This window comes from Ischnura elegans (assembly GCF_921293095.1).
Source record: "Ischnura elegans chromosome 13 unlocalized genomic scaffold, ioIscEleg1.1 SUPER_13_unloc_1, whole genome shotgun sequence".
Classification (NCBI taxonomy): Eukaryota; Metazoa; Arthropoda; class Insecta; order Odonata; family Coenagrionidae; genus Ischnura; species Ischnura elegans.
Window position 1 is genome coordinate 15,710,948 of NW_025791657.1, and position 13,832 is coordinate 15,724,779.

General features: G+C 37.4%; 1 protein-coding gene across 1 annotated transcript; it reads left to right on the top strand.

The window, feature by feature from the left end:
• The first annotated feature begins 2,324 nt into the window (after positions 1–2,324).
• LOC124172305 lies at positions 2,325–5,004 on the top strand. Its single transcript, XM_046551749.1, has 2 exons — positions 2,325–3,813; positions 4,837–5,004. Exons 1-2 carry the CDS (start codon positions 2,491–2,493, stop codon positions 4,870–4,872), a joined length of 1,359 nt encoding a protein of 452 aa, XP_046407705.1. The 5' UTR covers positions 2,325–2,490; the 3' UTR covers positions 4,873–5,004.
• Positions 5,005–13,832: the final 8,828 nt, after the last annotated feature.

Genomic DNA, 13,832 nt, shown 5'->3' on the forward strand with positions numbered 1-13,832 from the left:
TTCACTATGAAGGTTATTAATATGATATTTCATGATTGATACAAAAACCAAAATAAATGCAATGATTACCATATTAAAAATTTTGCCTATTTTTAAAGAATCATAGGGGCGCGATGCATCTGTAGTCTTTGTCATATGAGTATTGTGCAACTAATAAATTTTTCTCTTCCATTGGCGACAGTATTGTTTTTCTCCAATCTCTAGTAAAATATTCAATGTGTGCTGACTGAAAGATAGTAAAGGTGTGCTCAAATATAACAAAAGGGTCTCATCTAATATACACATAGATATCTTTTTTATTGAAGAAGCAGGATGAAATAGTGTTCGTGAGTAGCGCCAAGAGCATGAATTTTTGAAGCTTTGAATTTGAATGAAAAGTGAAATTTCCAAGATAGATAAATGGGATATAAGGTGGAGATAAAAAGTGGATGGGAGGATTGTAGATAAGCGAGGGTGGTGTGGTTATATAGATAAGGTAGATAAGCAGGGGTGGTGTGGGGTGATTGGGGCCCTCGGCTGGGGCCTTTGAATATTTAGTGAATCCTAAGCGTGGAAAGAATTTTGAAGCCATTCTGCCTCTTTAAACCTAGATAAAATTATATGACAAATAACAAATTTGTAAGAAAGAGTTAAGAATTTCTCAGCTTATAAAATTTAGTAATGTTCATGGGCTGCTTCTTTTCTCAACCTTTGTACACAAGGCAAAGTGATTGATTAGAAATTATTCCATTGCTAAACATTGGGCCCACTTGTTGTGTCCTCGGGACTGATTTGCCTCGGTGATTGAGGATCTGGTAGTGCCTGCAGACACGATTTACTATGCAATCTTCATAGGATGTTGCCGCCGATGATTTTCAATTGATTTTTCCCTTGCCATGGAGCTCATCGCCATTTTAAAAATGCTTCTCTATACAACACGTCTTCACCTCAGTGTATAGATGAAGTGGTGAATAGATGGAGGTAAAAGGATCACCAACATTGAGCATGACAGATGAAAGCTGCTATTGTCCATTTCAACATATTTCAAGGTTACGCTGTCGATTTGGTAGTCCCCTGGTTAAGTAAAGTAACATAATATAAGTATTGGTGCTGGGGTGCCGACTTGCAAAAAATTTTGGGGGGCCCAAACCGAGTATCTTGCTCCATGATATTTTATAAGTACATAGTGAGTTTTATGTTTTTAAGCATTGTAGAAGAGTCACACTCCGGGGAAAATCAACAAGCCTGACACTTTTTTTCTCACACCCATAACGAATTATTGAGGGGGATTGGGCCCCCTCAGGCCCCATGGAGTCGACGCCACTGTAATGGTGTGTACAGGGAAGACAATTGAGGGCTAAGGTAATTTGTATTTCTAAGAGGAGAGGAGGAGGTGAGGAGGAAAACCTGGTATAAACATACATTCCATGAATAGCACCCAGGAGAATAAGACTGCGTTTCATTTGATGAAAGAAATATTACTCTTGAATTGCCCTCCGGAAAGAAACCTAGCAAAGATTGATAATGTTAGAGGTATATTTCCACCACTGCCGGTGCTGCCATCAAGTTGTTACTCAATAACATTTACTCTATTGAAAAAAATATGGTGGCACCTTTCCACAACATTGCGACTACGACATGTTTCGGCTCTCAGAGCCATAGTTTGGTACAAGTGTTGTGAATTAAATATTGTGGAAACGTGCTGAAATTTAAATATTTCGGACTTCCACCATGTAGCACCTGCATCCACTTGCACTTTTCCACCATATTTTAAAGCACCCGACGGTTTTCGGCTCGTGGAGCCGTCATCCGGTATGAGACTTGTATATTTAATAAAGTGCAAAAGTGCTACCATCTTTTATTAAAATATGTTGAACTTTGACCATATATCGCCTGCATCTGTTGAATTTATTCTACTGTTCTGATTTCTTTTTTTTTCTAGTTAAATCGTCCTATTTTCCAATTGTATCATGTAAGATCATACATTTTGTGTGTATCCTCTGTTTTCATTCTAACGTCACTTTGCTCATTATTCTAGGTTCCGTAATAAACGATTGGTACTCCCTCTTGTTTGAACATAGAAAACTGTCCACAAAATCTTTTAGCGTAGGTATATCTATTTTGGTCTCCAGTGGATTTGTTATTTCCTCCAAGATACTGTTGTTGTGGGTGATTGCATTTAAAAAATGCCTCTCTAGAGCATTGTCCTTTTTATTCTGGGTTGCATACTAAGCAAGATATTTTTTCTCTAGTCAAGCTTATGCTAGTTGTTATGTTCCCTTACTGCTATTGATAACTATTCAGGTAATAATTTGATATTCATTCTGTTTCTTTGCAGTCAAAATTTCATCCTTTCATACCAACGCTGAGATCGTGTGTTACTCCTCACTGAACATTGCCACCTCACCTGGTTCCCACTGCCATCCTTCATGCTAAAGCCAACATACTTTGGCAACTTCCTGTATTCTGAATCTAACATTTATTTAGTAGTTATTTCATAGTTTCGCAATTATGGTGAGCAACATTTCTGTTAGCGGTGCGCAGAAATATGTCGAGGAGAGGCTCATTGTCGGCTTGTTCACTGGTTCTTTGCTCCAGCATAAAGACCTACTGGGCGTGTTGGAAGATGTAGATGTTCGTTATCCATGGCAAAGAACACTTTTGCATCTTGGAGTGGGACTTGGTAAAGCTGATTGGGTCGAGGAGTTGCTTGCAAGAGGGGCTGACACGGTCATAATGGATGACAGTCAACAGAATGCGTTATCTTCGGCTGAGGAGATGGTGCGGCAGTTCCCTGATGATGTAGAACGCTCTAAAATTCTGAAGTTGGTGACGTTGGTTCAAAGGAGGGACCAAGTTATTTTGCGTCGTCTGGAAGCATCTTCGAGTAGGAGCACTGATCATCTAACACCCGTGGCTAGCCCAGAATGTGATATTGCATCTCTTAAGTCCTCTGTGGACTCATTGAGGCAAGAGATGAAATCTCTAGTGCGACAGCTGAGCTCATCGTTGGAGGAACTCAAGGCACAGGTGTGTGGACGTGACACACTGTTGCGTTGTCTGGAAGAGGCCGTGACGTCAACAGTGGAGGATGTGACGTCTATCAAGTGTGGTCTTATTGGGGAGGCATCTTTAAGTCAACCTACATCCGATCCAGCCAGAGTAAGGCAGGAGTGCGTGGAAGGCATGATGCATAGGACAAGGATAGTGTATGGGAATGGAGTTGATGGAATGCGTAAGATATATGAGAGACTGTATGATGAAGATGAATGCACTGCATGTATTATTAAGTTTTTAAGTGGGGATGATCGGGTGAAAGTGATGGTGGACTTTGAATCTGATCGCATTGGAAGGATGAAGGATACGATTGTGGAATTGGATGGGACTCGGTCGAATGGGAGTGATTGGATTTCATTTTGTGATTTGGAGAGTGAGACTGTATATGTGGGTGCAAAGGAATGTTCTGGTGATAGGGAGACAGTTGTTCGTTTTATGTTAGCTTGGGACCTCTCACAATTATCTCTGAAATTAGTTTATGATAATGAGGGGAGGCCTTATAGCAAGGGAGATGTGGCACGAGAGCGTGAGTGGATGAGGGCTCTAGAGGAAGCGGAGGAGAGGAGGAAGAGGGGAGAGGGATTAAGTGGGGGTATCAATTACGCATTGGATGGGAAGACACTGCAGGCAAGGGTATGTTGTCTGGCCGTAGTTGTACCTCATATTATTGCTTATTATGGATCCGCAGAAGGAAGAGCTAGGCTTAAGAAGCAAGCCCCTCTTCTCTTGCCCTTGTACCTCAGCAACGTGATGCGAAAACTGCTAGCGATAACAAAGGTGAGTTCCATTTTCTTAAACTTCATCATTCCCAATAATATTTCTTTTGAAATAATTTGCTTTTTATCCATTGGCATCCCTTTCGCCCCCCATTTCAATCTGAAAACTGCCAATAATTGAATTGAATGCATTTTTCTTGGCTGTCTTAGCATTTTAGTCCGCAGTCTTTATTTTCATTGCTGTAGGGTAAAAGAGAAGAAAAATAATCTACCTGAATATACAAAGTTTTTGCTTAAATGGCATTCTTCATTGTATCATTGTCTTAATTAAAACATTCAAATCATTATTTGAACCTTCATAAGCAAATGAATTGTAAATCCATATGTTTAACTATCAATAGGGTTAAGAATAATTGAAAGATTAGTTCGTGATTTAATTTTCCATGGTTTCCCAAAAGTGGGCCACTTACTGGAGATGCTTGGTGTGTAGAGGTGAAACGAAACTTAAGGTACATTGGCTCATCAATCCTTAGATGTTCCTCTCATGTGTTCTATGAGTAGTTTGATTTAATGGGAGTACGGTTTTTTAATTTTTACATATTTAAATGCAATTTATTTCAGTCAAACATTCTACTTCTCCATATTCCGAGATGCAGATTCCTTTTCAAAAGATAATGTTTTATAGCTCTTGTATGTTCTTATATGTTATAAGTTTGAGAAGGTGACTACTCAAAACCATCAAATCTAATCTAATGGATACATATCAAAGTTAAGGATGAAATAATATAAGGAAATTGAAGTGTCTATATACAAATCCATGACATATCGATCCAGTGATTTATATGTAACTTCCAAAAAATAGTGAAAGTCTTCCAATATTTTTCACTTATAAAATAAATTATTCCTGTAGATTATGGGTTTCTTCGAAGATATTTAATAATTGCTGCTTATAATTACTGCCATTGCATTTTTGTTGATGGAAGTAATATTTTATCTCCTTATGAGAAGTGACCTAATGTTGACTTTGCATTTTGTTTACAATTGCAATACTTTTCATTCCATTAATTTATATTTTTTGTTTTAGAGACGAATTTGGCCTGACATACTATGGAGATTGTGATGGAGCCAGCCCTGAAGATGAACATTATGTTTACATTCATTTATTTTCTTTAAGCCTCTGTTTTTATTGGCTTAATTGGTGTATAATTTAAATGTGATGTAGAATTTATTTTGCAATCTTAAGTCATACTTTGACAAAGGTTAAAATGGGATATTTTTCCATTTTTACATGTTTTTCAATTACTTAATTACGACATTTAAGAAATGTAAATAAGTAACTTTAATTCATTTTCCTGCATGATTATGACCTTAGTCCATTTTTATTCTAGTTGGTCCTTTTCAAATTTTTACTGATGTTAGAGAAAATCATTGCAATCATTCATGCACGTATATATTTTCAACATTCACTTATCCTTTGTATAATATTAGGTGTACTCGAAATAGTAGGCATTTGCTAACTTCTTAGCAACAGTCAATTTCTCCTAATCCTCACAATTGCTGCTATTTCAAGAATTAAAGTGAATATAATGGGTGAACATTTTACCCATATATTTATATGAAATGTAGCTATTTCTATTTCATGACTTTGTGAGGCCGCCATTCTTTGGGTTTCATAGTGTATATAGGGCATATTTTTTATAATGGCTCTCTATTTGTCAAATCTTCCATTTGGTAAATGGGTTTGAGTATTTTTTTATATTTTGTTTCACAATTTTACTTTTTCCTATATTTTCTGCAATGTTATTTGTTACTCATTGGTTTCTGTAATTTTATTATTTGTCAAACAATATCTATCATCTCTCTGCTACCTCGGAGTAACAAAGATGTGGTTCTAATGAAGTGTTGTTTTATTCAATAGGAAATACATTTACAGTAAATATTTTTGTAAGATATTTCTGAATTGATGATTTTACCTGTGCTACACCACTCCAGTTAGTAAGGCCAGATTGACCATCCAGATTTTGTTAATATGTTCCATTAGATATAAATAGAATAAAATTATTTCATTAACTAATCTGCATTGGTGTCATTATATGTGGATTAAAAAAAAAAGATTTTATAATAATGTCTGATGGTACATATTTTACATGTTAATTGTTCTATGATTATTACTTGTAATTGATAACCTAGGATAATGAGTGCATATCAATGAGCTAAACTGAGCATCTCTGAATTATTCCCTTCCGTATCTGTTGGCTTATCTCTGGAGATGAATGGCATGATATCCTCACTTAAATTATTACCTGTTCTCATTTATTTGGCATTATGTTACTTCACATTTATTATTCTTTTTTAAAAATGTCATGATAATATATGGGAGTAATATATTTATTTTTTAAGTAATTAATTCCATTATCATGCGGTTGTAACGGTAGGCACATTTTTTGTGTAAGTGAATTATTTTCTTTCGTGGTATCATATTGTATTCTGTTACAATTCCATTCAAGGCACATTTGGAGAAATAGCATTTCATTAAATGTGATATGACTAAACTAGGACTTTTTTAATTTGTGCGCCAAATTGTTGTGGAGCCTTTTCCAATATTGCATATCATGCTCCATACGGATAAAATAAATTTTGTATGGCTAAAAGAGTCAGTGATTTATTTTGGTTTGAGATATGTATCCCATATGGTCCATCAGATTCAATTATGACAATTTTTTCTAACAAGATGCTTGAGGACCTCCTGATGTTCATTTCCTATTTGCCATGAGACATTTTAGTGCTGTGCTCCATAGCCCATTCCAGCCTTAAAATTTGTAATCCAATCGCTAATCAAAGCTAGTATTATATTTTTCAATTTTTCATAATATGGTATCAATCCATTTTAAGAGTATGAATGATAATTATCCAGCTCATCCCACAGTCATTGGAGTTAAATGGTATTGCCTTCCAATCATGGGTTTATGAACTAGGGCCCTTTCCCCCAGAATTATAGTGCGGTAATTTTAATTTGCATTATCACATAGGTCCAGACCTTTCATCTATTTACCACACTCCCCAATAACTCGAGGCTGTTGAACAGTATTTTTTGTCTGCTGAAACGTTTCCCTCTGCCCAATGAAAGCACTGAACATGTACTGCTGTCTACAGCTTCATCAAATGGTGGTTTTCATGTTCCTCTCGGTTTTATGCCGATGGTTTTACTTTATTCTATCAGGCACTCCCCCGTTCTATTTTCACGGATGGTTCTAGTGTCAAAAAGTCCTTTTTCCTTCAGAACAATAAAAAGTTTGCACGATGTAAAGGAGTCATTGAAAAACATACGATTATTAGAGGGTTTAGGGATAACCTTGACAAATTCATGTGTAACATTTGCTTCCTAGCCTAACCTTCGATCAAAGTCAATTCCCATCGCCTGGTTGAACCCCAAAGCCGTCTGAAGAACATAATCACCGAAGTTTAAAGCGAAATCTGAAAGGCTTGTTTTTAGAGAATATTTTTGCACCGTGGCGAAGTGAGGTATCATTTGCTCATCAATTGACAGACGATGCCCAAGTATTCCGAATAGTAAGAATTTATAATTCAAGTCATCAAATATCGGCCATAATTTACAAATTGTCATTTTCGTCCAGACAGGAATTATTGGAAAAGTTCATTTTTTCAATAATCTAAATATGCTTTGGCTCAATGATTTCGTAACCAAATCCACGCCTTATCGTCCTCGGTCGATCAATATCTTGTTGTGGAAGTCGCTGATAAGCTAAAAAATTTAGAAAAACGGAAATTTTCTGATATCTATCATTGACAGACGCAAAATGTGACTTGTCGTCAATAGAATACCCATAAAAGAAGTACGCTGTTTTTCTCACACAAAATTATTAAAAAACTTTTGAAACATTTAAATTGAAGAGTATCAACTCAATTCTTTTTTTATGTTTTCCACACAATAATTCCGAGCGAGAAGAATTACGGAGGTGAGGGAAGCGGTGTCGGAGAAATGAAATCGAGAAATTAACTAGAATTTTCAGGTTTGAGGGACAGGCATTGAAGAAGATAATGGAGCAGTATTCGAGGATTGGGAGAACTCTTCGGTGATGCACGGTTTGAATGAAAAAGCAGCAAGGATGTACAGCAGATGGAACGAATTATCACGATCCTAACGCATTCGAGAATTTTTGCTGTATTCCATAGTCTACTAAATCATGGATAATTTTCCGTTAGTTAAACAAGTTTCCGCAATAATTTTCCACATGCTAAGTGTGCCCACGATGTATTTATGATCTATTTTTTCTACGTTACCTATAGCCATTATAATCTAAGTCAAATTTAACGCAGTCACTAGACCTATATAATTTAACTATAAGTTGTAAATATAACTGGGAGTGGCTTCTAAGAGTAGTTTATGTAAACGATATCCACAATCTCTTCCGTTGTAACACGAAATCTAACCAAGGTCGCCCCAGTAAAGATGACGGTGGTATGAAAGATACTGTCCAAATTTTAAAGCAAATATTGACATGATCAATTTTTGTGAGATAATGCTTAGGATTTGGGTGTGCTAAGACTTCGAATATCTACAAATAATAAAGTTCACCTGCGCTTTCAACTTCGAAATTTTTTTCGGACCTTCGCAACCCCATAACTACACAAAATGGCTGTTAAATATATGTTTAAAAATAAAATAAAACATAAATATTCACTTCAATGAGCTCCCGCAAAGCACATACCGCTCCATCCATTGAAAGACCGAAAAAGAAATACGTATACACTGAAAATTAAAATCAACCAAGTAAGCCCATGATTTATTTTACTTATTTTTTCTAAGCCTACGCAGGTTCCAGATAGGATGTGGGGCAGGGGGTGATTAATCGCTAGTCTGCGACAGGGAATGAGGGTAGTCCAAATTATAGTTTAAATTAAATATCCAAATGCAGCTTAACGTTTTCTTTTCGCGAAACAGTAGTTATTTAACCTCAATCGTAAGCAAATAACCTGAAAAATCACCTTGATGGCTTCCGTGCCGCATCAAAATTGAAAATTTATTTTAACGGCGCGAATATTGCGGGGTAGGCTTCTTTAAAGTCACCTCAAGCCATTTGAATCGAATTCAAATTTAACACAGTCAATGGACCTATATAATTTATATCGTAGTAGTTTATATAACTGGGAGTGGTCTCTAAGATTAGTATACGTAACTGACGTCTACAATGTCTTCTATTGTAACACAAAATTGTAACCAATGTCGCCCCAGTAAAAATGACGGTGGTCTTAAAGATCCAATTTTTATAGCAAGATTTGACATGATCTATTTTTATGCGATAAAGCTTAGGTTTTATAAATGCTCAGTTTTTTAATGTCTACAAATAATAAAGTTCACTTGCGGTTTCAACTTCGAAAAAAATTTTCGGACCATCGTAACCCCACATCCACCCAAAATGGCTGTAAAATTTATGTTTATAAATAAAATATGACAGAAGTATTCACTTCAATGAGCTCCCGCCGAGCGCGTACCGCTCCATCAATTGAAAGACTGAAAAAGAAATACGTTTACACAAGGAAATTAAAATCAACCGTCGGTTAGCAAAGCTTTTCGTGTCAGGCAAACATGTAACTAACGGATGCACAAGAAAATCCATGTTCAGAAATAATATGATGTGGAAATAGGCATTGAAAATACAAAAATAAAGTCAGAAAAGTGATTACTGTGATAAAAACAATTACAAAAAATAAGTCGTCTCAGTGGGTACTAAATCATTACCAAATGCTTGCGCTAGTGAAAGTCAATCAGGAAATCATCTACGTCTTCATAATAATCTGCGAGACACCTCCAGGGTGTTTGGCAGGGGGTGATCAATCTGTGGCATGCAGGATGCAATTAGATTCCCACATACCGCACGGTCCAAAAAACGACACGCAAACTAAAAAAATACACTAACGCACTCATGGAAAAGCAAAACTTGCGAACTATTCATTAAGGTTACCTGCCAATAAAGCTATAATCACACAAAACATACCGTTAGAAATAATAAGTAAATTCAGAAACATGCATTAAGTTATACATAAGGTATAAGGCTACAGTACTAGTCATCTAATCTATTCGTGAGTTCTAACGCGGCCGTTAAAAGCTATAATTAAAAAATTATTATCTCTTAAATTCCCGGCCTCTACTTTGTTACTTTCTAGGGAGAGTTGGAGCACAACAATCTGTCCCTCGGATGGAACTTTTAGACTTGGTACCTATCGTGCCTTTCGCATGAATTCATTCATTGAAGACACCGTCTTTCCCTACACACTGCCTCCTATCCTTTCTTCAAAGAAAATACAAATTATCAACTCTTTCGGTCGACTCATTCAATCGCCATACAGTCAGACTGACGACTCGAAATCGGTACCTCCGAGTATGTACGACGATGGTGGGGACTCCTTTTTTAGAATATTCCATACTTCGTGGATGCGTCGCATATATATACGTCGAGTAACATGTTTATATTCTTACGATAACGAAGCAATCTACGAAACATAACGTTACAACAGTGTTTTTTGAGCTATTTCAAAAGTATTTTAAAATTTAATTTTTTATTTAAGGATGGGAAAATACCAGAAGTGTGTGTTTGAAATACTAAATGCTAGAAACATCTTGGTCGTGTATTTTAAATAAGAGTTACAAATGTATTTCAAACAGGAATTTTAAAATACTTGTATTGGAAATGCTCAGCGCTGGACGTGGAATATGTTTTGCGTTTGTTTGAGAGAACTACCGTCGGGTTTCCCTCCGCACTGTCTTCTCCCCTCTTCTTCCCTCACTGGAACACAAACCACTTAAGCTCACTCTTCCCCAAATGTTGAAAATCTCTATAGACGAAGGCGTTGCCTTGGAATGGTGGACACCCCCTTTCACAAGATCCAATCTCTCAAGAATGCGCCGTCGCTCTGCTTATCTCCATCGTGTTTATCTCTTACAGTGGCGTAATTATGGGGGGATTGGTGGGTTTATCCCCAAACAAAGCCTCAGAGATATCAAAAAATTATTTGAAAATCCTGTCTGGATTTGATGTATAATAACTGCAACTGCTAAAAGTTTCATTTTAAGGGACAAAAAGATACATGTAAAACGCATTTCGAGACATGTATTTTTCAAAAGTTTTCCTGAAATCCTTGTTTTCTGGGTGGGTAGCTCCCACCAATGGCGCAGCGAGGGATGGGTTTTGGGGGATAAAAACTCCCACCAAGAGCTAAGTTTTTTAAAAGTTTAATCCATTTTACTTAATTGGATTGACATTACTAATAGAATAGTGCAAGGATAAATAAAAATATCCCTCAGAAAGCCGTAAAAATCACCATTTTGAACAATTTATCTTAAAATTCCGCAATTTATTAGTCTCGCACCTACCGCATATCCTGGTGGGCATTCCATACCCCCACAAACCACGGTATTAGTTGCACCTAACCCCCCCCAGACTTAATTCCTAGCTGCGCCCCCAGCTCCCACTTACATCTCTCATCCCCCATCCCCCGAAGCCCCCACAAACCTCCCCCCTCAAAGATCCCTCATCCCTCAAAGCATATGTCTAGTTATGCCACTGATCTCTCATCTCCTTCGTATCCTCCTCTTTTCCTCCCACTCATCCCCTTATAATCTTTCTCGGATATTCTCTGTCCCCTTCCTTGGATAGAATCGTGCGTGTGTGACCACCTACGCCTGTGTCAAACCACACACATGCAGTGATACAGAAATGGATCCAACGCATCAGTGACGCAGCGAAAGGGGTTTTTGGGGAATAACTCCCCCCCCCCCCCCAGATCTCAGAGGATGTTTTCAGTTTAATCCATTTTACATATTTGGATCGGTATTACTTAAAGAATAGTGTTAGGATTTATCAAATATCCCTCAGAAAGTCGTAAAACTCCCAATTTTTAACCATTATTCTTAATTTTTTCTGGAGGAGGGCCCCCGCAACTCCTGCTTACCGTGGTGGGTATGCGATACCCCCACACCCCTAAGCAGTGGCGGCTGGTGGTAATTCATCTAGGGTGTGCATTAGAGCAGATATAGGATGATTTAATTATATTATGTTAATCCTAATCCATGAGCATCATATTTCGTCGTAATAGAATACATAGCAAGCAAAACATATCACTGGTACACTCTACCCTTAAAATTGCATGAACAGAAATAATATTAGCATGTATGAAAATAATTATTCTCAACACACCTTTACAAGTGACGGTAGTTGAAATTCATTCTCTTTTCCTTACACCCTATGAGGAAGTAGTGTAGAAAACGGCTAGACAGATGGCTCTGTAGACGGACTAGGATCCCAAGGTCGGTAAAAGCCAGGTCGTGTCACGCACTTGACCAATGTAATCCGCCATCTTGATTCTCAAGCGCGGCGGGAATTCAAATTTTACGTGCATTTAAATGGGAGACATAGGTAAAAGGAAACACGGTTTTCTCACAACGTAATCGATGCAGGGAAATGAAATTTTTTTTATAAATAGTTAATAAAATGGAAATTTATGATACGTCTGTATTTTGAGTCTATGGTCCACGGTTCGACTCTAGAAAAATTGTCAACTCACGGGAAAAATAAATTTCGCACTGCAGCGCTCTGGATGCATGGGTTGTAAGGCACCATGTCTTACTTCCTTATTTAGGAAGTCTGGTACATGAAAATTTCCATGGTCATAGATAATTATAATATACTTGCGAAAACGGGCAGCTTTTGACACTGAAGACCTCGGTTCGACTCTAGAAAAATTGTCAACTCACGGGAAAAATAAATTTCGCACTGCAGCGCTCTGAATGCATGGGTTGTAAGGCACCATGTCTAACTTCCTTATTTAGGAAGTCTGGTACATGAAATTTTCCATGGTCATAGATAATTATAATATACTTGCGAACACGGGCAGTTTTTGACACTGAAGACCTCGGTTCGACTCTAGAAAAATTGTCAACTCACGGGAAAAATAAATTTCGCACTGCAGCGCTCTGGATGCATGGGTTGTAAGGCACCATGTCTTACTTCCTTATTTAGGAAGTCTGGTACATGAAAATTTCCATGGTCATAGATAATTATAATATACTTGCGAAAACGGGCAGCTTTTGACACTGAAGACCTCGGTTTGACTCTAGAAAAATTGTCAACCCATGGGAAAAATAAATTTCGCACTGCAGTGCTCTGGATGCATGGGTTGTAAGGCACCATGTCTTACTTCCTTATTTTGGAAGTCTGGTACATAAAATTTTCCATGGTCATAGATAATTATAATATACTTGCGAACACGGGCAGTTTTTGACACTGAAGACCTCGGTTCGACTCTAGAAAAATTGTCAACTCACGGGAAAAATAAATTTCGCACTGCAGTGCTCTGGATGCATGGGTTTTAAGGCACCATGTCTTACTTCCTTATTTAGGAAGTCTGGTACATGAAATTTTCCATGGTCATAGATAATTATAATATACTTGCGAACACGGGTAGTTTTTGACACTGAAGACCTCGGTTTGACTCTAGAAAAATTGTCAACCCACGCGACAAAAATTTTCTTACTTCAGCACTCCGGGTGCATAGGTACAAGGAACCATGTTTTATTCCTTTATTTATGAAATTAGATTCATGAAATCTCCCAAGGTCATAGGAAATTATAGTATACTTGATAATACGGGCGGTTTTTAGTCTGACGACCTCGGTTCGACTCTGGAAAAATTTACGAGCCAAGCGAAAAAAACATTCGTTCTACAGCGCTCCGTGTGGATAGGTACAAGGAACCATGTCTCACTTCCTTAATTAGGAAGTCCGGTGCATGGAATTTTCCACGGTCATAGTTAATTACATTATACTAGATAATAAGGGCGGTTTTTGACCCTGAAGATCTCGGTTCAACTCTGAAAAAATCGCCAACCCACACAACAAAAATTGTCTTCAGCGATCCGGGTGAATAGGTACAAGGAACCATGTTTCATTCCTTCATTTATGAAGTTAGATTCATGAAATCTCCCAAGGTTATAGGAAATTATAGCATACCTGATAATACGGGCGGTATTTTAGTCTGAGGATCTTGGTTCGACTCTCGAAAAA

Bases quoted from the DNA above. Each gene is read 5' to 3' on its own strand.
- LOC124172305 (XM_046551749.1), top strand. From the start codon at position 2,491: ATGGTGAGCAACATTTCTGTTAGCGGTGCGCAGAAATATGTCGAGGAG. The intron at 3,814-4,836 runs GTGAGTTCCATT...TTTTTGTTTTAG, and splicing joins AACTGCTAGCGATAACAAAG to AGACGAATTTGGCCTGACAT.